A 24,438-nucleotide genomic window follows, 5' to 3' on the forward strand; every position below is an offset into this window, starting at 1 on the left:
GGCCAGTCCCTCTCCCTCAGCCCCAGGAAGGAGGCCGGGGCAAACCCCTTCTGAAAACTTGCCAAGAAAACTGCAGGGACTTGTCCAGGCCGTCACCAGGAGCCAACACTGACTCAGGGGCACCCCCCCAAAATTCAGACTCCGCTTTTTGTATCTTAAAACGATTATAGGTCTTCGCGTTCCTGCATGTGAAACTCTTCGGGGGTTCAGGGTGCTGTTTTTTCTCACCAGTTTTTTCTCACCAGCAAGAGGCAAATGGGTTACCTGGCTTCCCTTCCCATCGTAGCGGATAAAGAAGTTGTCCAGGCCGACGACGAGCCCACCTTCTCTTTCTCCAGCGGGCCATACATGAGCATGACCAAGTAAGTGTCGTGAATGCGTTGCCACGTTACCTTCGAAGCAGAGTTGTGCTCGGAGGGAGGCCCTGGGGCTAACGCCAGCTGAGGACCTGGCACCCTCCCCAGCCAGGTCGGCCTGCCCCCAGGGAGACCCAGCCTCCAGTCACAGTCCAGCCTACCTTGCAGGGTTGTCGTTGTGGCCTGGAGGAAAGATGAGATGCACACCTAACCCGGTTTCTTAAATGCTAGCCTTGCTCTCCCTCCTGGAATGCGTTCCCAGCACGGCCACGGCAGGTGGCTGGGTGAGCCAACTGACCCCCTTTCTTCCTGCAGCCTGATGTGGGGAGGGAGCCGCGTCACCGTGAAGGAGCTGAGCATGAAGCCCCACCAGCACTGCAGCAAACTGCGCCTCTCCGACCTCCTCCTGGCCGAGCAGGAGTACAGCAGGTACGCGCCGGGGGGGGGCTTTTGTGAGCATTCGAGCATCCGGGCGGGTTTGCACGGTCACTGAGGATAGGCGGGACTGGAGTTGGGCCCCTGGTGGTTTTGCCTGTGTGGGAACCCAGCTGCTGTTGGCTGAGTGTATTTGGTGGGCCATTCCTCTTCCCTTCTTTCTGCACAACCATCCCTCCATCGTCTTTTCCTTCCTTCCTTCCTTCCTTCCTTCCTTCCTTCCTTCCTTCCTTCCCTCCCTCCCTCCCTCCCTCCCTCCCTCCCTCCCTTCTTTCTTCCTCTTCTCCTTCCTTCTTTCTCTCTCTTCATTTCTTTATTCCTCTTCTCCTTTCTTTCTCCTTCCTTCCTTCTCTTTTTTCTCTTCTTTCTTTCCTCTTCTCCTTCCTTCTTTCTCCCTCCTTCCTTTCTTCCTTCTCTTCTTTCTTTCTTCCTCTTCTCCTTTCTTCCTCTTTCATTCATTCTTTTCCTCCTTCCTCCCTTTCTTCTTTCTTTTTTCCTTCTTTCTCTCTCTCTCTCTCTCTTTCTTCTCTCACTCTCTTTTTCTTTCCTTTAGTTTCTTCACATTTATTTAATTAAATGAACAAACCAAGAAACAAAACAAATGGGAAGTGCATAATGGATATGCATATACAGTATGAGGGCAGTTTGTGTACGTATGTAGGGTTAATTGAGTTTTCCTCCAGCAACAAGAAAGAGCGGGTATCGTCCTCATCATCGGTGCACAGCACGTAAGCAGCTCCTTCAGAAGTAGGGTCAGGCCTTCAGAAAAAAGGCTGGCCTCTGAACATGTTAAAACTTGTCTCAAAGTCCCATTAGGAACTGGAACACCTTCCTCCAGGAAGAGCCAAGTCTAAAACCGCATGTGAAGGAAGCAGGCTTTCACACGAGACAGACTGTGGTTTATTTGCTGGGTTGCTGCATCCCCAGCAAGCGTAACCATGGCCCGGGTCCAGGGTTTAGCCTGTTGGATGAACGCTGATTGGAGAAATATTCCTGAAATATGCCCAGTTTGTCATCCGGAGCCATCTTCTGTGCGGGAGGAGCAGGTCAACAAAGTCAAGAGGGCACCCATGGCTGAAGCCCACCCCTGTTTAATGTGCATTGTGCATGCACAAGGAAGTGGGGCTTTGCACCACCTTGGAAGCCATCTTGACTATTTTGCCCCCTCCTGCAGACACCCCTGCTTCCATGATTTGTTTTCCTTCGGTCCTTGGTCCTCTCTAGAAATGGCGCCCCCTGCCCTGCAGCGGAGAACGCCTTCCCCTCACCGCTCTTCCTCTCACCCTCCTTTGCAGCCAGCTCCACCACCCTCACCTGCTGCTGCTGATGGCCGTCTGTCTGTCCAGCGACTTGGAGAAAACCCGCCTGGTCTTTGAGAGGGTGAACTTTGGCTCTCTCTACAGCATCCTTCACGAGAGGGTAAAGTGGCAGTCTGGGTCTTCCTAAGAGCTGTTCGGTGGCATGTCTCTTGTCTCTTTCCACCCCTGGTTTCAGGCGGCTCCTGAGCTGAGAGTGCCTCTCTCTACCCCCTTGTTTGTCCTTGAACAACCCTGCAAGGTAGGCCGCTCTGTAAGTGAAGAGAAGGTGCAGGGAACGTCAGGGCCCAGATTTCAATGTGGGCCTCTCCAGTCTGAAGCCAGTCTGACCACTCTGCCATTAGCACTTAACCAGAGTATTAGTTCTGGTTTAGCAATTGTCTTCTTGCCTGTGCTGTCCATTTGTTGGAGAGGCTTCCACCAAGTTCTGGCCCTTTGTGTTCTCTTCTCCCTTCCTACCTTTCAGAACATTGTGTCAGCCAACATGTTGGGAGTAGACGATGGGGGTTCCTGTCGATACTCTTGTTTGCTTGCTCAGGGTATTGGCTGTTTCTAACAGCCTAATCTGTGATTCACAGATTTGTGATAATAGCAGGTTTGGGATGGATGGATGGGCTTTGTATGGGATCAGATTGTCAACCTTACTAGGTACGCCAGACAGGAAACATGACCAGATGAGCTAATTCTACTTTATTGTATAGCTACATTAACAGTATCTTGCAAGTCTGAAAGTACAATTCTCCCCCGTCTCCTTTACAGTCTGAGAAACTAGGGAGGGTCCCTTCTGAGCCTCTTGCTCTTCCCATTATGCAACTGTGGGCTAGGCCATCTCTTATCTAAACGTTCCCTGGACAGCATTTCTTGGCCCAGTCTCCCAAGGTCTTTCCCACATACCATTACATGGCAGAATCACCGTGACTTATTTATTTATTAGATTTATATGCCCTCCCATCTCCAACACGTGATGGAGGGAGAGCTGCCGTTCCCTTTCATGCCACGATCAGTAGAGATGGGTTTCCATATCCCTGCCAAGTAGCCCTTGATTTTGTAGTTCACACCCAGCCAGGTACAATTTGATCAACGTGACAATTGTTTTTCTTATAAGGCAGCATTGAATTCCCTGTGTTTCAGCCCTTGGCACTGTAGAACTCTGTTTGCCTAAACCATTAGGAATCACGGCCAGATGAGCTAATTCCACTGTACTGTAAAGCTACATCGACAGAATCTTGCAAGTCTGAAAGTACAATTCTCCCGCTGTCTCCTTTACAGCCTGAGAAACTAGGGAGGGTCCCTCCTGAGCCTCTTTCTCCACCCATTATGCAGCTGCAGGCTATGCCCTCTCTTATCTGCTGGTTCCCTAGGAAGCATCTTTGCTCCATCTCTCAAGGTCTTTCCCACATTACCACTACACAAATACAACCTTGGTACCTTCTCTGTGTAAAAACACAGCAGAGGAAAGAGATTGAACTGTTAAGGACTATTTTCCCAAACAAGGGATCCCACTCACTGTCGTTTCCGGGGATGAAAGCAGATTTGGGCAGAAGAGTGAGACCCTCCATTGCTCGCCCTCCATTGACTCTCACCCCACTCTTTCTCCGAACCCTCAAATGCAGACTCAGCACCTCCAAATCATCTCTCCAGGGGAAGCCTCCCTTGATGTCACACATGCTCTCTGTCCTGTTTCTCACCCATCGCAGGGCACCCAAGTGTGGGGGGGGGGGGCTGTTGTGCATTATTCCCCCTCCTCTGAGTTACCCTGCCATTTTTCTCTTGGCAGTGGAGGAAAAAGGACTCCCTTGTCCAGATCAGCTCTTACCATCCATTCTCGGGGGGGGGGCAGGGGGAACTCTGCAAAATTAAATTTCTCCTTCCTTGCGGAAGAGCATCCCTTCCTATCTTCGGGGTGGAAAAGAATTTCATTTGTTTCTTTATATTTACAGCCATTTGTATGCTGTGACTGGAGCGACTCCAGTAAGCTTCCAGCGATTATCTCCCTAAAAATAGTAAATCGTAAAAAGTCTGCTGGGGTCGCGCATTAAAATGCATTCCCCAAATACCCCAAATGTGTTTTTCTGTGTTTCCTAAAGAATGAAAGGGTGGGGGCTCGCCTGTTCTCAGGAGGTAGGCTATTGCAGAGTAAGGGGGCTGCATTGAGAATGCACTCTGTGTGTGTGTGTGTGTGTAGAGCCAGAGCACCCTCTCCTGGCCATGTTACACATGGCAGGCAGATTCTATCTGCAGAAGAGAATCTCACAGGTAGATACTTTATTTATTTGTCCGTTTGCAGTATTTCTGTCCTGCCAACTCCCCGTGCGCTCTCGGGGGTTCAAATTCTTGAGGCCAACCTTTCTTTTCATTCTTCCCTTAACCCCTTTCCGTTGGCTGCTCTAGCGCTCCGAGTTTCCCGTGCTGCACATGGAGACGATTGTGCACCTGCTGATCCAGGTGAGCGACGCCCTGCGATACCTCCATCTGCGTGGCTTTATCCACCGCACCCTCAGCTCCTACGCCGTGGTGGTCGTTCTCACTGGGGAAGCCAAGCTGACGAACCTGGAGCACATGATTGAAAGGTAAACCCACCCCGGCCTCTGCTCTGCCATCGACGCGCTGTAACGATCTGCCACTCCCAACTCTCAACTTCAGTAACTCACCTTGCAACCAGTCATGGTTCAAAAGAAAGTTCACTTATTGAGAACAAGTATAGAGTTCCAAAGCATTGCTAAGACTGAGCCCGCGCGTGCCAAAAGTTACTTTTTTCTCTTTCCCCCTTGTACTCCCCTAGCCTTCCAGTCTTCTCACACTCGCTCGTTGGTACGACCTTGAGCGTTCCTCAGTCTTTGATAACAGTCCATCTGCCTCTAATGGTCATTTCGTTCACCCATCCTTCCAGATCCTTCCAGCACCCCCCCCCCACGTCTCCTAATGGCAGAAGTGAAGCAAGGTGGTTAATAGATTGCGAGGATTCTGACATGTGTCTATGCATATTTGGGCTTCGTGCCCTGGCCTCTGCCCCAGTGTAATTTGTGACCGGACTGCCATCAGAACCTGGCCTTTGTGGCTTGTTTGGTAAATCATGGTTAAAATCAACCGTGGCTAAATGGGGAGGGAGGACCTGGATGCAATAGGGTTGATCAGATGACTTAAAGCAAGGTGCAGCTGAACGCCAAGTGAGTTTGGCCATTTGGCGTGCAAGGAAAATTTGCCTGCGTGGCACAGAGACCCTCAGTGGTACCTCGTTCGGCTGTTTCTCGGCTGTTCCCAGGCCCGGTTCTGTGTCCTTTCCACAGCAGGCCGATATGTCTTTCCTTCCCTTTCCCCTATCAGCCCTTCGAGGTAGGCCAGGTCAAAAAACAGACCCTGTTGGGATTCTAGAAACATGAAAGCCTGTCCAGGTTTATCCCTGTCCCCCTCTTATACTAAAGAAAATCAAGGCAGGGTTATCTTGAGTTTCTTTCTCACGCTTCCTCCTGTCTCTGGACTAGGTAATCTCTTCTCCAAACCCCTCCTTAATGGCTCTTTTCTACCCTCCCAAGCTTAGCTCTAAATTTCTTTACAATCCCTTCCCTTCCCTTCCCTGGCCTGTCGCCCGGCAGTTTTCATAAAGAGAACTGGGAGCTAAAAATCCAAGCCCTGTGGATTTTTCTGACGTCTAAAGCCACTTTGAATATTTGACAGAGCCCTGAAATTAGAAGAAGCTCTTTTTTCTTTTTTTTAAATGTACCACACATCAACATTTACTTTTAAACGCCCAACAAAGATATTCCCATAGAGAATTTTCTATTTTTCCTTTCCTCTTTTTAGAACAACATTATTTTTTTTAAAAGAACAATAAAAACTAACCAAAACTAGTATTAAGAATGAGAATTAGGGAAAAAAAGAAAAAATTGAAAAAAGAAAAAAGAATAAAAAGCAAAAGTACAGGAAAGGAAAGAAAAAACAACAAAAAAGAATTGACTTCTGACCCCCCCCACAGCAGATATAAGTAATGATATACATCGAACTCTTGCTCTAAATTTACGACATAATTTCCATGATTTCTGTTAACCCATATTATTTTAATCATCAAACCTATACAACATAATTTCATTTTTGTATATCCCACAAAAAGTCCAAAAATAAATCCAGTTAACACTAAAATTACACAACGTTTTATCTCAAATCAAAACTATCAATTTTGCCATCTTAGCCAACTCCATCAACCTCAGAAACCCTTATTTCACTATAGATGATATCTTTTCTTTCCACCTCTGCAATTAGAAGGAGTTCTTGGCCCATCAAGTCTAACTTCCTGCTCAGTGCAAAGATGCAAATTAAACACCCCTTCAACAAATGGCTCCCCCATCGTCTGCTTGAACACATCTCAGGATCCCATCAAAGTGCTTCTGCTATCCAGGCAGAATCTGCTTTCCTGTGACATCTGACTATCGTTTTATGTCTTGGTCTGTGATGGCATGTGGGAAAGACCTTGGGAGACTGGGCCAAGAGACGCTGCCTAGGGAACGCTCAGATAAGAGGCAGCACAGCCCACAGCTGCATAATGGGCAGGGCAAGAGGCTCAGAAGGGACCCTCTCTAAGTTGTCGGGGTGTAAAGGAGACAGGGAGATAATTGTACTTCCAGACTTTCAAGATTCTGTTAATGTAGCCTTACAACAAAGTAGAATTAGCTCATCTGGCCCTACTTCCTGTCTAGTCTACCTTGCCAAGCTGACATCAACCTTGCAAGTCTGAAAGTGCAAATCTCCCCCGTCTCCTTTACAGCCCGAGAAACTAGGGAGGGTCCCTTCTGAGCCTCTTGCCCCACCCACTATCCAGCTGTGGGCTAGGCTCTCTCTTATCCGACTGTTCCCTTGGCAGTGTCTCTTGGCCCCGTCTCCCAAGGTCCTTCCCACATACCATCACATGGTCCCCCAGGAGGTGACAGATCTTTAAAAAACTGTTGTCTTGGCCCCCAGAGGGGGCACCTATTCTTCCCCCACGCTGAGCATCTTCCCTTGTCGACAGCAAAGACGGAGGGGAGCACAGCGACCTGACACGCGTACCCATCCCTCCCCAGCTGTATAAGTGGTGCGCCCCAGAAGTGATCCTTGAACGGGCTGCTACTCCCAAATCGGACATCTACAGTTTTTGCACCGTCATGCAGGAGGCATTTACAGGTACAGCAAAGTATAAAGTATAAGGCCAATTTGTCTTTTCTTCTGCCTTTTCTTTCTTCCTTTGTATTTTTTTAAATTTTTTTAAAATTTTCTCTTTAAGATTAAAGATTGCCTTGTTCTTTGTGTATGCATAAGCTAAATAAATAAATTTAAAAAGGAAAAAAAAGGTAAGTAAAAATGCTGGGCTGCCAAGGTTTCTCTGTCTGGATTTATTTGAACTAATGCTACTCAAAAAGGTCATGCTCACCAGGGGTGGCTGCCTGGGCGGGGGGAGTGTCAAAAAAGTCAAGATGGAGGCCACACCTGTGCGATCAAAGATCTGCTTTTTTAAGCGTGTCACGTGTGGGATCAAGGCTCTGTGACCTACATAAAAAAGCAGCGCTTCAAATGCACGGGTGAGTCCACCATCTTGACTTTTTTGACCCTGCTATGTCTACCCGACCTTCATAGGAATTGCCGAGGTTCAACTTTCTTAACTCTTAAGCAAAGTAAGGATAAGAAAATCACTGCTGCTCTTCTTTTTTTGTTTAATCCTTTGCTGCTTCCAAAGCTGACTGAACTTAGAGAATGGTGCTATTTATCTGTAATGTTTAGTGGGTCAAAAAACATCCCCTAAACTTGAAGGAATACTGCAGGAGCATTGTTGAACAGAATGGAAATTCTTCCTGGTCGCTGAATTACAGAACAGAAAGGCTGGCAGGGGCCTCAAGGTCATCTAATCCAGGATTTCTCAACCTCAGCAAATTTAAGATGGGCGGACTTCAACTCCCAGAATTCCCCAGCCAGCATGAAACCCTGATGTAGTCCAACCCCTGCCCAGCGCAGGAACCTCCAGCATCCCCAACTGATGGGCCACCTGGCCTCTATAAACACCTCCAGCAAAAAAAGCAGATTATTCCACCATTCAACAGCTCTTACCTTTAGGAGATCTTTCCTGACATCCAACTGAAATCAATTTCCCTGGAATTGAAACACATTTTTTGTTGTCCTTTATTCTGGAACTACTCTGAGCTATCCCGTTCTCTACTCACACTTTTAATTTGTTCTATTCAAATGCAGGTCTTTGGGTTTGCTCCTATTGGCATTCACCCCACTCATGGTTTTGCCCATTGGGTCAGATCCTCCTGAATTTTAATACTATCTTCTAATTATTGATATTCACCAATAATGAATATGCTGTCCCCCAGCCAGTCCTGTTTGTTGCAAAAAAAGAAAACAATGATGACATCATTACAGATAGTCCTCAGGTTATGACCATTCGTTCAGTGATCGTTCAAAGTTACGACAGCACTGAATGAATGGTACTTATAACCATCCTCAGAGTTCCAGCCGTTGCAGTGTTCCCATGGTCACGTGATCACAATGTTCAGTGTTCCCTGCCGGGTTCCCACAAGCAGAGTCAATGGGGAAGCTGTCAGGAAGTTGTGGTCACTTGAGGTCCTAGCTTAATGACCTACATGCTCCTCATTTAACAACAGCAACCAGGACTGCTGGAATTGCTGTCACTAAGCAACTTGGTCATGTCATGTTGCACTTTATGACAGCGTCGCTTAGTGATGGAGTTCCCGGTCTCAATTGCTGTCATAACCTGAGGACTACCTATACGGAGATTAGGCTGATTGGTGCAGAAGTTGGTCTGTTGTACTGAGGTCTGGTAAATCTATGTTTCTTTGTATTGACAGAAGTACAAAAGCCTTTTATGTTGCTTCCAGCTTCCATTGACAGCTGACATTCCTTTCTGGTGCTATATCTCCTTTGCTGGTTGCCTCCAGCAAAGCTCCTTTCTTCTGTATGTCCCTTTTAACTCCCTGAGCATCAGATTCCTAAGCTGCTCTTCTATTTTCTCCCCCCTGGAATGGTGCAGAATTTTACTTTTCAGTTTTACTTTCAATTTTACCTTTTTTAGAAGTTCTCAACCGTTGAACTCTCTTTGACCCAAAGTTCTTGCCTTGTTCTTCTCTATGTTTGCTGCAGTTCACTTCTCAAATCTAGTAGACATGGACAATTCTGCCCCAGTTTCTCTCTTTGTAGTATCTTGAGCTCCAAGGAGACAGGGGTCACCTCCTTCCACAACCCCCTCTGCCTTTCTCTCTTCAAGCAGCTCTTCTGTTAGGACCGACTGTACGACCCAGAGATTGCAACATGGGTCTTTCTCACTGGGGAGTTTATGATCGCTATTGTCCATCACTTGCTCTTCTTCAAGGCAGAAGGACTTCCTTCCTGTGCAGAGACTAGAGGCCTTTTCCTCTGAACTGAGGTTTGTGGCAAGAGAGTCCAGAAACATCATCAGTGGAGAAGTCACTGGAATTCTCTTCCGGAGCTCCAAAGAAAAGGATTTTTCTTGCCAAACCGGGGGTTGGGGTCATCTTCCTGCCTCTCTCTACGCTGTCCGCGGCCTCAAGGTGCTATTGTCTGTCTGCAGAAGCTTCCCGTGTCCAATTCAGGAATTCTCATCTTCCGTAAGAAGCAAGGGGTGGACAGTCCTGCTCCAGCTTCTTCACCGTCTTGTCCAGAAGGATGGGTGTTTGCAGGGTGTGGTCAAAAAAGTCATGTTGGTGGCCCCAACAGTGCAATGGAAGCTCTGCCCGTTTTTCATATGTGTTGTAAAAAACCAGGCAGAACTTTGATTGCGTCATTGGAGACACCTTCTTGTCTTTTCTGACCACGCCCTGTAGACACCTCTGTCCAGGAGGGTTTTGCTTTGCTTTGTTTTGCTTGACTTCCTTGTGACCCATGAACATACTTTTTCCACGTTATGCTTCAGATTTATTTCAAGGCGTGTTTTTTTGCTTTTTCTTTTTCTTCATTTTTTAAAAAAACGAATGCAACTTTTATTGGCTTTCCTTTGGAGCTGGAAGTCAAAGCTGACTCTTCCAGGTCTTGTCGTCACATTTATTGTGCAAATAAAACCGGCTTTAGATGCATGCAGGTCTCCAGAACTCCAATTCTGGGAGTTGAAGTCCACTCACCCTAAAGTGGCCAAGGTTGAGAAACGCTGGGTTAGGCTGTCACAAAACCAAGCACAGACCTATTTTTCACAGCTGCTCCAGTGCATCTGAACACCCATTTCATCTAGTGGGTGCTTAGAAACGAGATGCTGAGTGCCTAATTTATTTTCTAAATAATGGTATTTTGAAAAGCGGTTTTAGAACAAAGCGTGTCCCCTGTTCCTAGTCTCTCCAATCTAGTGCGTTATCTAAACCACTCTTAAAATCACCCCCTTTTTTCCCCTCTCCTGTCTCATGTAACACCCAAGTCCTGATGAAGTGGGGGCTGTCATTAAAGCAGAAGGAGACAGGCCTTGAGGGCTTGAATGCTTGGCGTCTGGACCTTGTTCCAGCCCCTTTACTAACAGTGGCGGGAAGCCCCTGCATTTTCTTCTGTGCAACAAAGCAGTGCATTACATCCGGATGTATATTGGTGCCCTAGGAAGAATGGGATGGGATCTGTGTGCGCCACTCGGGGTCATGTGACCAGGAACCCGTGTCCTTAGAATGGAGCAGTCAGCAGCATTTGAAGCCACGACCCAACTGCTGAGCCGTCCCCATTTTCCTCTTTTGGAGAGTTATCTTGCTGAACCAAAGTCTCCAATTCCTTTTCCCAATGTCTTTCCAACATTCCCTAGGGTTGAAAAAAAGAAATGTCATACAAGACAAGAACCACACCCAAGAGAACTAGCTCTATCTTGATTGTAAGGTTAGATTAACAGAATCTTGCAAGACTGAAAGTATTTCTCCCCTCTTTTTACTCTCCGGAAAACTAGGGAGGGTCCCTTCTGAAATGCTTCCCACGCCCCTTTTCCTTCTGTGGGCTGAGATATCTTTTACATGCCAGTTGTCCAGCCTGCGGCTGTTCCTCCTGTCTCCCAAGATCATTCCCGCATACCATTACACTACTTGTGGGAGGGAGAGGGAAGGGGACGCTGCGGCGCAACGCCCATCACTCCGCAGTTGTCGCTACAAAATAAAAATGGAAGAGACTCCCTGGTCCACACTGACTGTGACAGTGAGTTTCCGTCCTTCTTGTCTTCTTTCGGTGCCTTCCCGCATCAGACTGTGCATTCAGGACGTGTGTTTTCCAGACACCATTCCTTGGGATGGACTCGAAGGTTCGGCCGTCAAAGATCTCATCATCTCTGGACAGTGGTTGGAAGCCGACGCCAGGTTGCCCAAGCCCTATTATGACATTGTGAAGACCGGCCTCGAGTCCAGGCAGAAGCAGCGCACAATGAACCTGCAAGATATTCGCTATGTCCTGAAGAATGACTTGAAGGTGAACAGGAGGGCTTTCCTTCCCCATCCCTTCCCCTCTCCTCTGGGCGAGGAGGCAAGGAAAGACTTAAGGTCTAAATGTTGAAGTAAGTGTAGGCACATGCAGATTAAAAATGGGACAAGCTTCTGTCTTTAGCCAAGACAGAATTTAATGGTGCAACTTTATTTATTTTAAAAGCAGAACTGAATTTGCAAAGCTGCCTCTATCCCAGAAAAGTTTGATGTAACCCCATTCATATCTTAAGCTCAACATCCTAACGAATTTAAGCCCCTCAGAAGAATCTTGCTCGGTCAGGCCGTGGGCCCACCTGGCCCAGCATTTGGTATCCCTCCTGGTGAGGAATTGTGGGAAAGGAAAACAATCCAGAGATGAGAGTCTATCAGCAACTTAATTCATAAATGACCACTTAGGCCAGGTAGAGAGAAACCTGGGAAGAAGCGTTGCAAAGCCTTCAGAGAGACGGTGCCTCCATTAACTCACTGTCAATTAGGATGGGAAGAGTTAGAGTTTCTGAGATTGACAATAGGCTCCCCGCAACTGGGCAAGATCAAGGAAGCAGGACCTGCATGGGCTTCAGCCAAGTGTCTTTAATGCTAGTTGGGGATAAATGCAGAATCTTAGAAACTTTAAGAAGAATTTCCCACCTTCCTTTCTAGTGAGTTCACTAAGGCTCTTGATGTTTCGAAACGCTTCTTCCCATGTTTCTCGCCATCCGGGGTAGTTTGCTGTATGAGATAAGCAACCAGTGGACTTCCCTTCTATCTATGGATTGTTTATATCTGTTGCCCCTTTCATCCCTTTCCTGGTGTCCCTACACTCTCTAACACATAGTGGTCAACCAGATGCTTTCAGGAAGTTCTCATGTTATTGTCAAGCATCCCATTGTATCTGGAGGTCGAAGCTAGTAGCTGTGGGTGGCCCCGATCATCCACCAGTGTGTGAACTTGCTTTTAAAACCGTCCAGTTTGGCAGCCAATTCATGCTGGCGTTGAGGTATTGGACAGGCCAGAATCACCTAGAGTTGGGCAGCCTCTGAATTTAATTAAAATAAATGAATTAAATCGATCCATTTAGAACCGCTTCCTTTCTGTCAAATCTGTAAGTCCTCCCTTTTCAAAACTCAACTGTCTCGGGAATTTCATTTATTTTATTTATATTTCAAATTTCACTGCAGAGCGACTCTGGGCGGTTTACAGTAAAAAAAGAATAAATATTAACTAAAATAGAATCAAGAAAGCAGGGTGGTTTGAAGAGCGAGGAACAGGAGGCATTTGAACCCTGAGCCCATGGTCAGAACCAACTGACCGGCCAAATATACTGATTTATTTAATTCGCAGAAAAGCTTCTGGTACTCTTACGTTGGAGAGGGCGCTGCTGGAATGAAAAAAAAAATTCTGCTGACGGATTCCTCGTTCTCCTTTTTGCAGGACTTGCTAGAGTCTCGCAGGCCACGTCTTAGCGAGGAACCAGAGTCCCCCAAACCTGAAATTCACCCCGATATCAACATCTGCTTGCCCTCCGCCTCAGCTCTCGTGGTTAAGAAGCCAGAGTCGCAAGAAGAGATGGCTCATGAAGGTCTATGTCCTTTTTTGGGTGGGAGGCTGGATGTATTGGAAGCCTGGATGGGGAGATCTTTCCCACCCCCCAGGAGGGACAAGCATCGTGGGGCTCCAAAGTGGGGGGCTAAATTTTGGGGAGACCAGATTTTGGTAGCTGCAGGAAGCAATTTTGAGCCAGAAGCCCAAGGTAACTGCGTAAGCTAGCTCTGGGTGGCTTCGTTTGTGTGTTGGCAAGTTTTGGCAGCTCAAATATTGTCTTTGCGTGTTGGATGAATCAAGTAGTGTGTTAATTTCTTTGGGCGTTACATCCACGTGAATGCAGCTGTAGCGTGTGTGCGTGTGCACAGTAGGGTTGATATCCTCCCCCCCCCCAAGTTCTTGTAATGCTGATAGGAATTTTGCCCCACGGCTCCTTTTAAAAGAAACACATCAAAATAAGATAGACGTCACTGGGCTTGTTAAATAAATGCATTTACTGTGGGATTTATATAGCCAGGGCTCACATAGTTGTATTAAATGATGACGTGGGTTGTTTGTCTGTTTGTTTTAATGCTGAAGGTTCTGGCCGGCAAACCATTTTGGCTCTGGGCAATTGATGAATAGAAAGTGAAAAAACCATAGGTTGTTTCAGACCAATAAATATCAACATGGGCTTCAAAGTCTGCAAGACGGCAGAGGTGGGATTGTGATCAAAGCCCCACCCCTTTTGCACATGCGCGCACATACAGAAGGCGTGGGGCTGTGATCACGGCCCCGCCTCTGCCATTTTGCAGATTTGGACACCCCTCCCCATGGATTCTCCCTTTAGTGCAGTCTGCTGAGATCCTTGTTGTTGTTGTTCAGTCGCTAAGTCGTGTCCGACTCTTCGTGACCCCATGAACCATATTGCGCCAGGCCTTCCCGTCCTTCACTGCCTCCCTGAGTTTGCTCAGTTTCATGCTCATTGCTTCAGTGATGCTATCTAACCATCTCATCCTCTGCCATCCCCTTCTCCTTTGGCCTTCCATCTTTCCCAGCATCAGGGTCTTCTCCAAAGAGTCCTCTCTTCACATTAGGTGGCCAAAGTATCTGAGCTTGAGCTTCATTATCAATCCTTCCAATGAGCAATCAGGGTTGATTTCCTTTAAGATTGACTGGTTTGACCTCCTAGCAGTCCAGGGGACTCTTAAGGGTCTTCTCCAGCACCACAGTTCAAAGGCATCAATTCTTCGGTGCTCAGCCTTCTTTAATGAAATGCTGTGTTTTTTTGTTAGGAAATTGGGGCAGGGAGTAAAATAGGCATTTAATTTTTTAATGGAGGTGAAATTTGGCTGTTTTGTTTTCTATTTATTTATACATCACAGTTGTGTAGCCGCCCGTCTCATAAAGCAACTCTGTGCGGCGTACGCAGGCGAGCCCACCACAGAACACCCATGTGAGACCACCTGGCCTCCAGGTGGAATTCAAGGGGCTGGTTGTCACCTCTAAAGCCCTCCACGGCATGGGGCCGGACTATTTGTGGGGCTGTCTCTGCTCAGTTGTTTCTGTCTGTTCCACTAAGTCCAACCAGAGGGACCTTGCAGGTCCCTTCAGTTAAAGGATGTCTCCTCCTGGGATCTTGGAAATGTCTCTTGCAGCACCATAAAGCATTACAGACCTGGATTTGCTCCATGGCTTGGGGGCTGGGAGATTAGATGGCCCACTGCAAGGTTTTGTTGATTGTTTGGGTTTAACTTCAGGGACCGTTGTAAGTTCTTATTTGTTGTTATTATTTTTCATTGTGTTTAAAGTGTGGTTGGCTGCCCAGAGTGACGTTGGTGAGACGGGTGGCCATATAAATCGATTCAATAAATAAATAACAATTTGTTAGAAGCCCCAATGACATCTCAAGTCATGATGTCAGCCCTTCGAGATAGACCAGGCTCGGAAATCAGACACACAAGCTAATACTACTTTACAATTCAGCACCTCCCCCCTCCTTCCCTTTATCTTTGTGAGAACTAGGGAGGGTCAAGTCTAAGATGCTTTCTCAGATTACATTCCTGCTTTGGACTCGTCTCTGACTGTTATCATGGTTGTGGCTCTTCCTCCTGTTCCTCAAGGTTACTCCTACTTCCCGTTACACATGCTCAGATGATGTGGTTTGTGGAATTTGCACCATAAATTGCCTACTTTGCATGATGATGTCCCATGCATGATGTCACTTGCCCCCTTCCCCTTCCCTACAGTCCCCCCCCCCGGTTCTTCGTCAGCAACCCCTGGGCAAGTCAGCCTCTTGTCTCCAGCCATCCACATGCACCAGACTGGCATTGTTAGCAGGCGAGAAATTCGGTTGAAGGGCTTTGCAAGCCTCCTTCCATCATGATTCTTGCTTCATTTCTTAGCCAGGAGTTTCACCATGACCAGATGTGCTGATTCCTCTCCAGAGATCAAACCTGCCATTGTCCAAGTATCTGAGCCGGTTCTCCGCACGGCTCAGTCAAGCCCAATTTTAGAGGGATGCCTGAAAGACCTAGAGGGAGCCAGGAATGCAAACTTGAGCCTTTGCAGCGTGGAAATCAACGAGATCTACACTTGCTACCCAGACCTGGGTGAAGGGACAGAGGGGGACGAAGAGGGGGCAAGAGCAGGGCAGGATCCCAATGCCGGGAGGGCATTGCAGGGTGCCCCAAGGGACACAGCCCAAACCCCGTCCCCTCGAACTGCTGAAATCCAGGAATGCGAGGCGGCCCTGTCCTCGGACGCTGAAACAGAATGCAGTCAGGAGGAGCTGAACGGCGTCTCCGTGATGAACGAGGTGCTCAGGAGTGCCCGCAGCAAAGGTGGGAACATCCAGTCCCAGTTTGAGTACAAATTTGGAAAGTGTGTCCTCGATCTCAAGATTTGCCAGACTCTGCTTCAGCAAGCCACGGACTCCCTCTCCCGGACAGAAGCAAAATTAGGCGCGTTGGAGACCTTGGGCAAACCCCGGCAGTTCTTTTGGGGGACTCAGGCAAGGGAGCAGCCTGCCATTGTGATTCCTGCCAGGGGCTGCCAAGAGAAGCTGGAGACCATCTTGAGAAACATTAAGGCTCCCTTAAACGGAGACCGCGCACTGCAGTGGAAGGCAGTCGCTCCCCCAACGGAGACCTACGTGCCTCCGCCTTTCCGGGTTCCGGGATCATACAGACCACTGGGGATTCACTCTTACCAAGCTGCAGAAAACAGACCCAAAAGTACCAGCCAGAGCCAAGATACCACCTACTGGAGTGATTTTGGACTGGAAGCAGCCAAAAGTCCCATAAATCAAAGAGGAACAGAACTGAACTATCAGGTAAAGTGGGATAGAGAGGGGAGGCTCCTCTTCACTCTGTACAGGCTTTGCTAGCAGCATTAAACTTTCTTGATGGCTGCTTTCGAGGGAAAGGGGAACGTGAGCCTGTTTAGCTTATAGGACCCCTTCATGATATCCAACAATTTTTCGCTGGACTCCTTCAACAGCTTACCAGCCCTGGGCCTCTGAGGAGGAGGCGGGGAGATGCAAACAATGAAATGTGCGTGACAATGTTCTGCAAATGCTGCAAATGGTGTACAGGCAGTCCTTGACTTACAACCATTCATTTAGCGACTGTTCAAAGTTATGGCGGCACTGAAAAAAATGACTGATGACCAGTCCTCGCACTTAAAACTGTCATAGCATCCCCACGATCACTTGATCAAAATTTGGGCGCTTGGCAGCCAGCATGTATTTACAATGGTTGCAGTGTCCCAAGGTCACATGATCACCATTTGCGACCTTCCCAGGGGGCTTCCAACAAGCAAAGTGCAGTGAGATGGGCAATGATAAATTTGAAATATAAATAAATAAATAAATAAGTCAATGAGGGAGGTCAGATTCGCTTACTGACCATGGCAAAAAAAGGTCGTAAAATCAGGCACGACTTGCTTAATGATCGCATCACTTAGCAATGGATGTTCTGGTCCCAATTGTGGTCGTAAGTTGTGGACTACCTGTACTTGTGTCAGGTGTCAGGACGTGAGTATATCCAAGTGGCATTTGTGCCACGATGTCATTGAAGGCACATCATGGTTTTGGAACGATCGTGGTTTGCCTTTGATGCCGCTTCTGCAAATGTGGATTTTTTTTATGGTTCTCTTGTTCAGCCAGTAGCTTATCCCTTCCATAAGGAATGAGTTTAGAAATCCAGTTTGTGATCGTGTGATTCTTTGAGCCTGGACAGGCACCTTGAAACTCTCAAAGGACAACTTTTGGCCCTTCTATCACCAAAACAAGACAGTTGATTTATGTGCTATATAAGATACGACAAGGCCTAGTTGAATGTGGAAGCTGAACACTGGAAGCTATCTTGGTGAAGGGGATGCATTTAGAAAACATCCATCAATCAGAAGAAAATTGGTACGTGAAGCCGGTTTTAGAAATTCTCTAAGCGCTCATCTATCTGTTGAGTGAAAATTTATGAGTTCCTCGAAAATTTGGCATTCTTTGAACACATCTATCATTCAATTAATCAATCATCTAATCTGTATCCCACCGCAATCCCAGGACTTTGGCAGCTCGCAGAGTTAGAACATGCAATCAAATTTAAAAACAGAAACATAGGAACATTAATGCCTTTATTAAAACAGCGATTTGGGTTCATCTGTGAGGACCAGTCCTTGTGTGAGGGACTTCACAGAAGGTCAGCTTGTCCAGGCTCAATAATTAACAAATTGCAGATCGAGAAGGTTGGGAAGGCCTTGGAGTACCTTAAGGTTATACAGACTATATTATGGACTAGAAATTAACTCTATGCATGCAGAAAACAACTGTGTCTTTCCAGTGCCTGGTGGGTTTTGTTGCAATAAACCGGGGTTTCTCAATCTCAGCAACTTTAAGATGTGTGGACTTCAACACCCAGAATTCCCCAGCCAGCATGGCTGGCTGGGGAATTCTGGGTGTTGAAGTCCACACATCTTAAAGTTGCCAAGACTGGGAAACACTGCAATAGACTAACTGGTTATTATTCTGGTTTTCACCTGGGTCCTCTCTTGATGCTGAAGATCCCAAAGGCAGCTCTCGACCCGTCTAATCTCCCAGCGGACTAGGATTGAATCAGAATCCCATCTGATTGGCAGATGGGAAATGTGGCAAATCGTAATCAGAGGCCAGCAGTCTTGAGCAAGATCCTTGACAAGGTCCTCTCCTATCCCTCCTGCTCAGCGTTGCTAATTTCTCCCTGCAGAAATCTCCCTTCCAGAAACTTCCTTAAGATCCTTGTGAGGGAAGGGGGAAAGACACGGATGTATATAGTCACAGGTTTTTTGAGCGGGGGGCGTTGTGCCTTCAAGTCAGCCTTGACTCTTGGCAACTGCCTGGACAGGTCCCTGCAGTTTCCTTGGTAGGACTTCAGAAGGGGTTTGCCATTGCTTCCTTCCTGGGGCTGAGAGAGAGGGACTAGCCCAAGGTCACCCAGCTGGCTTGGTGCGCAAGGCAGGACTAGAACTCACGATCTCCCGGTTTCTAGCCTGGTGTTCTAGTTGCTAACCAGTGAGCCAGTTTGGTGTCTTAACTACCACACCAGATTGGGTCACTGGTTAGCAACTAGGACAAAAATGGTTATCCTGCTCCAAAGATTGCATTGACAGGGTAGAGATGAGTGCATCCGATGGAAATTGCATCACAAAGCAGCCGAGGGTTAATCCAAGCTCCCCTCCCAGGTACAGAAAAGTCATGTGGCCCCTGGCCCAGATTGCCTGCTTACCGATGTGGTTTTTAGCTCTTGCCTCCAGGCGTGTCCTTCAGGAGGAAGAAGAGCCCCCACCTGCGTCGAGGGAGCTCCATGTTGGATGGGATCAAAGCGGCAGATGGGTGAGTGCTGTTCCTCAGTCCCCAGATAGAATTCCTCCAAATGTCTTTATTTTTGTTATTGATGCCGTTCTGGTCATACTCACTGATTCACTTTGCTATGCCGAGGGTGATTTAATTTTTTTTAAATCATTTTTTAAAATCAGTTCTTTTATCTTTTTCATCTTGATCCATTTACTTACGCTGCCTACTCATTCGGTCCTTTCCTACGGCTCTCCCCCAATAGGATTTGTCCGTAGAGCAAATTGACGGATGTTCTCTGTTTTAACTTGCTAAATCCTGTCGGAATAGAAGAGCGATTATGTCCACTGTGTGGGAATCTGGTAGTTTCCTGTGGCTTTTTTTTTTTTCTTTTCTGAAGCCAACCTTGTCTGCAGGGCTGTTGTGAAGATAAAGAGGGAGCAGGAGGAAAACCCTGTAGGGCATGCTGGCTGGGGAATTCTGGGAGTTGAAGTCCACCCATCTTAAAGTTGCTGAGGTTGAAAAACACTGCTGTAGGGTGTTTGGAGGAACTTTAGACAAAAGTGGGGTCTAAATGTAATGCATCCTGTGATCAGTAGAAATGATGGCTGCCTCTTTTGAAGTTACCTGATCTTGCAGGTCCTTGAAAAATACAACTCCTGAAATCTACGAAGTGAATTTGAGAAGTGAAGAGAGGAGAATGGCTCAGTCTGAATGGACAAGTGAGTTCCGGGGTTGCTTTTCTTCCTTGTCTAGTCTTCTGAAATTGGGTGCCCTTCAAGTAAGGTGGGATTACGGCGTCCAGCCTTCTCAGCTCTACGATCAGGGGAACAACCTTGTTGGGTCAGGTAATGTCTATCCTGGCCTAGCATTTGGTTGGGGTCAGCTACATGCCTCTTGGGGGGGGGGTCAGGAAATGGAGATACTCCCTTTCCCCATCCCCTCCATTGTTCCTGCAACAAGGATTTAGCAATGGTGCCCTCAGCCTGGACATAACATGAAGTCTTCAAGATGGGTAGCCCTTGATAGACCTTCTTCCATACATTTATCCGGTCCCCCTTTAAAGCCATCCAAGGTTTGTGGCGGTGAGTTACACAGATTAATGATGGGCTTTTGGCTGGGTCACTCCTGCCCATCAACTGCACTGGATCACAGCTGGTTCTGGTATTTTTTTTTTTAAGTTTTTTATTTTTTACAACAAACACAAACATACATAAACAAACAAGAGCATAAAAAACATGAAAACCATCTTCCATCTTAAACCATGTGTCAGCCAGTTACCAGTCATTTGTGCCATCCTTTCATAGTCTTCACTCACCATTTATATAGAGTCTCATATTATCTGTCCAACATATATTTATATATTTATCAGTTATCAATTATTATTCATTTGTGACTAGTCTATCTATAACACCAGCTTTCATTATAAGATTTGTATCATTTTTGTCCATTGATTTTATATATATATATATATATATAGTAATTTATATCAGTTTATCGAGTTTCTATTATATAATTTCCTAATCTATTACGTTACTATATCTTTTCGTCCAACCATTGATAAAACAAATCCCATATCATATAAAATTGTTTGTCTTCTTGCTCTCTAATTTCAAATGTCAATTTACTCATCTCAGCACATTCCATAATTTTCTTAATAACTTCCTCCTGCATAGGTACTTTTTCATTCTTCCAATTCTTAGGAAATACAATTCTAGCCGCTGTCAAAACATTTACAATCAGATATTTCAATTCTTTACTATAAGTTTCCGGTATAATTCCCAGTAAAAATATCTCAGGTTTAAAGTCTATATGTTGTTTTGTCATTTTTTCCAACCATGTGTGGATTTTAATCCAATATCTTTTGGCTTCTGAGCATGTCCACCACATATGGTAATATGAGCCGGGTATCTGATGACACTTCCAACATTTATCGGACTTGTTCTTATACATTCCTGGTTCTGGTATTTTGAGGGGAGCGTCCCACGTCCACCTCCTTCAGGCCACATGTGAGTCCAGGTTCCTCAGTCACATCTCTGGTCAGCTACTCTTCTTTTTGTAAGCTAAAGAGAGGTGGTGGGCTCCCCCAACCCTGGATGTGTTCAGAGGGAACCTTGAGAACCACCTGAGATGAACATAGGAACAGCCTCACTGGATCTGGCTGAAGCCCCAGTTAGTTCAGCGTCCTGGTCCCTTACAGAACAGCCCACCTGATGCTTCTGGGAGGCTCACAAGAAGCAGATGGAGAGATCCCCCTTTAAAAGTCATCCTAGTTAGTGGCCCTGACTGTGTCCTGTGGTAGTGAATTCCACAGGGTAATCGCAGTTAGACAATGATGGTTTTTTATTATTATTATTAGTTTGTTCGTAGATTTTTATACCCAACCTATATTTTGTACAACTCAAGGCAGCATACCTAATGCTCCTGCCACAGTTTCCCCACAACATCAGTCCTGTGAGCTCGGCTGGGCTGGACTGAGAGAGAGTGACTGGCCCAAAGTCACCCAGCTGGCTTCCATCTCTAGGTATCAAGGCTAGAAGGTAGACTGACCAAAAATTTGACTCCCTGGGAAGACTAGAACTATACTCTGTTGAGACTGCCCATAATAACAAAATCTTGCAAGTCTGCTGCATTTTCCCTTCCCTCCCTCTTACGCCCCAGGAGTTGGGGGAATCACTCTGAGTCTCTAATGCTTTCCTTTCCCCCCTGGGCTTCACATAGGCTTCTGGATGCCTTTTCCAAGGTTATTTCCATGGCTCCCTACCCTAAGATGGATTGATGATTGATTACGTGCCATCAAGCCATTGTCAGCTCTTAGGGACCACATAGATATGTTTTCTCCATGATGATCTGTCCCTGACGTGGTCTTTCAGGTCTTCCAACGGTTTCCCTGTTGCTACTGTAACTGAATTCAGTGCTGGTCATCCTCTTCTTCCCTTTCCTTCCACCTTTCCCAGCATCAGAGCCTTCTCTAGAGCAGCGTTTCTCAACCTTGGCAACTTCTAAGAGTTTAAACTTTAAGCTAGCAGGGGAATTCTGGGAGTTGAGATCCAGACCTCTTGAAGTGGCCAAGGTTGAGAAGCATTGCTGTAGAGCAGTGTTTCTCAACCTCGACAACTTGGAGATGTGTGGACTTCAACTCACAGAATGGCTGGCTGGGGAATTCTGGGAGTTGAAGACCACATATCTCCAAGTTGCCGAAGTTAAGAAACACTGCTCTAGAGAGTTAGGTCATAATGTGTCTGAAGTAGGCTAGTTTGAACCTGTCATTCCTGCCTCGAGGGAGACACTAAGAGAGGACTAGAAACTGCAGTCTCCCAGTTTCTAGTCCAGCACTCAACCGCTATACCAAATGGGCCATTGGCAAGGGGGATACAGTGGCTTTAGCACCCTCTTAAAACCTCATATGCTGAGAAGTCACTCATTTCTTCCTCTGTGCCCACTGGATGGCAGTAGAAGTCAAAGGAAAGGAACAAAGAAATGCTCGTCTGCAGGTCCTGCTCTCCCCTGCATGAAAATGCCCCCTTCCAGTGTTGAGGCTTGAATGCACAATGTTTGCAGACCGTCCCAACCCATTGTAAATACAGCCTCCTCCAGCCTTTCCTTGCTTCAAAAGGGATCGTGCTTTTTGTCTTCTAGCACAAGCCACCCCAAATTGTGCCATGCGACAGGTCAGGGTTGGGGGCCTGCCTTGCGCCAGGCGGCCCACCCCCATGATCCTCAACCTTTGATTTTCAGCGCCCTTCACCATTCAGCAGCAAGAGAATTGGGGGATCCCCCTGTGCCGCAAAGCCATCTCCCCTAATTTTCTCTACTTGGGGGCTGGGTGGGAGTGGATGGTCCAAGGTCCAGAGCACTTCAGAGCGTGCGCAGCCCTGTTTCCAACTTCCAAGCCTTTAACGCCCTCTCACAACCAAGAACACATTTTCAGAGTCTCAGATGTATTGAAAGGAAAAAGGCTTAAATTACAGAACTTTGGAGCTGGATATTGTCCTTCAGCCCCCGTTTTTCAGTGTGGCTGAAAGGTGGGGCTTCTCTGATCCTCTTTCTAACGGCTTCTGGGTGAAATGGCATATTTCTTCCCTCTTGGCACATAAGAAGGGACACGCATCTCTTCTGGCCCTGTTTTGCAAATGGCTGTTCCCATTCCCAGGCTCAAATTTCTTCCTTACAGTAGTTTAAATATCGAAATGGCCAAATGGCCATAATTTATCCCAAATAAAGGTGTAATTCCCTTTAAATGTAGCATTGATGGTTCAACAACTGCCAGTTCGTCTAAAGTATTCAAAAAAGTACAAGGTGATAGATAATCCATCTGCCTCCCCACCTCTTTGATTAAAAGGGATAAACTTTAATGAGCTGGTAGCACTTTTTCTGACTCACATATTTTGTTAAAAGGCATGTACAATGCACATGTAAAATAAAATGTGTTAGATTTTTTTTTTGCCAGCAAACACAGCCCTCCTATAACATCCCTTCATTCCATTATCTACTAGCTGAGAAATGGCATTCAAGGGGATGGACAGTAAGGCAAAAAAATAAAATACAGAACAAATACATTCAAAGCACAATTCAGGCTAAGTTGCCGTATTTATCCCAAAGGAGGGCAACCCTGAATTTAAGACGAGAACCCTCAAGAAGGGAGATCGGACAAAACCAGGATAAATGCCCCCCAAATTCTGTGCATTGCCCAGTTTCCTTCCTGCATCAGCTGGAATGGTCAAGTCCCACTAAAACCAGTTCCAAAGATTCCTTTTTTCCCAAACCCAACCAATGTTTCCTTCTTACTGTTTTGCTCCAGCCGAAGTGAAGCAGATGGCAAAGAAGGTGGCATCAGGGCAGCTTGGCTTCCCAGCTCAGCACCCTGCCAGCCGATGGATGCTGGAGAGCGAGGCCAAGGACATCAAGACCATTTTTCCAAGCCCCGCCAGCCGTGAGTGGGTCAGACTCTGCCAGGAGCATGGCGAGGTGGGGAAGGGGCAGCCCAGCAGGGCAATTGGAGACCACAAGGTGCTTCGCAACCATGAGAAGGAGAGAAATCAGGACAGTCTGTCAGGAAGAACCACAGGACCGGAGAAGCAAGGCAAGAAGGGTTGGGTTACAGCAGTGGTTCTCAACTTTCAGATGGGTGGCGGGGGAATTCTGGGCGTTGAAGTCCACCCATCTTAAAGTTGCCAAGGTTGAGAACCACTGGGTTACAGTGAGGACTGAATGACGTCACTCTTCTCCTATCCCAATATTTGTGATCCTGCTTACAGGATGGGGGCCAAAGTTCTGTGGAAAGTTTAATGTGCTTTCTATGGGGGGGGGGTTCTTCCTCTCTTTAAATATATTTTAATACTGCCACTTGTTCCATGGCAGTTGTTTTTATATATTTTTTAATTTATTGGCATTATTTATTTATGTTATTTATTTATATGTCACGTTTATATAGCCGCCCATCTCACACATTGTATCTGACTTTGCTATCTGGAGAGTCTTCTGGCTGGTTATTCTGCTCCTGCATTTAGTAGAGCTGAGAAGCACCACGGCTTATGCCAACAGTTGCCCGCCCAGCTTCT

At 46.7% G+C, this 24,438-nt stretch overlaps 1 protein-coding gene across 6 annotated transcripts in view; it reads left to right on the plus strand.

The window, feature by feature from the left end:
* The window catches only part of TEX14 (testis expressed 14, intercellular bridge forming factor), a 65,216-nt gene that overhangs the window by 15,723 nt on the left and 25,055 nt on the right, over positions 1-24,438 (plus strand). For 4 of the 6 annotated variants that reach the window (XR_015798167.1, XM_088152318.1, XM_088152317.1 and 1 more), the window contains 11 exons: positions 232-362; positions 672-785; positions 2,087-2,210; positions 4,499-4,677; positions 7,110-7,261; positions 11,343-11,533; positions 12,961-13,108; positions 15,456-16,384; positions 18,828-18,919; positions 19,517-19,599; positions 23,679-23,960. Coding sequence is in view for 5 of the 6 variants with exons in the window: in XM_088152318.1 (XP_088008444.1) it covers positions 232-362; positions 672-785; positions 2,087-2,210; positions 4,499-4,677; positions 7,110-7,261; positions 11,343-11,533; positions 12,961-13,108; positions 15,456-16,384; positions 18,828-18,919; positions 19,517-19,599; positions 23,679-23,960 (2,425 nt within the window). In the remaining variant the exon portion in view is untranslated. The remainder of the gene's footprint in view (positions 1-231; positions 363-671; positions 786-2,086; positions 2,211-4,498; positions 4,678-7,109; positions 7,262-11,342; positions 11,534-12,960; positions 13,109-15,455; positions 16,385-18,827; positions 18,920-19,516; positions 19,600-23,678; positions 23,961-24,438) is intronic. The other 2 variants (XM_088152316.1, XM_088152319.1) reach the window with 2 other exon arrangements.

Source organism: Python bivittatus, unplaced genomic scaffold (genome assembly GCF_059951505.1).
Source record: "Python bivittatus isolate LINGU-HERP-01145 unplaced genomic scaffold, Pbiv_v1 ctg000690_np1212, whole genome shotgun sequence".
NCBI classification, from domain to species: Eukaryota; Metazoa; Chordata; class Lepidosauria; order Squamata; family Pythonidae; genus Python; species Python bivittatus.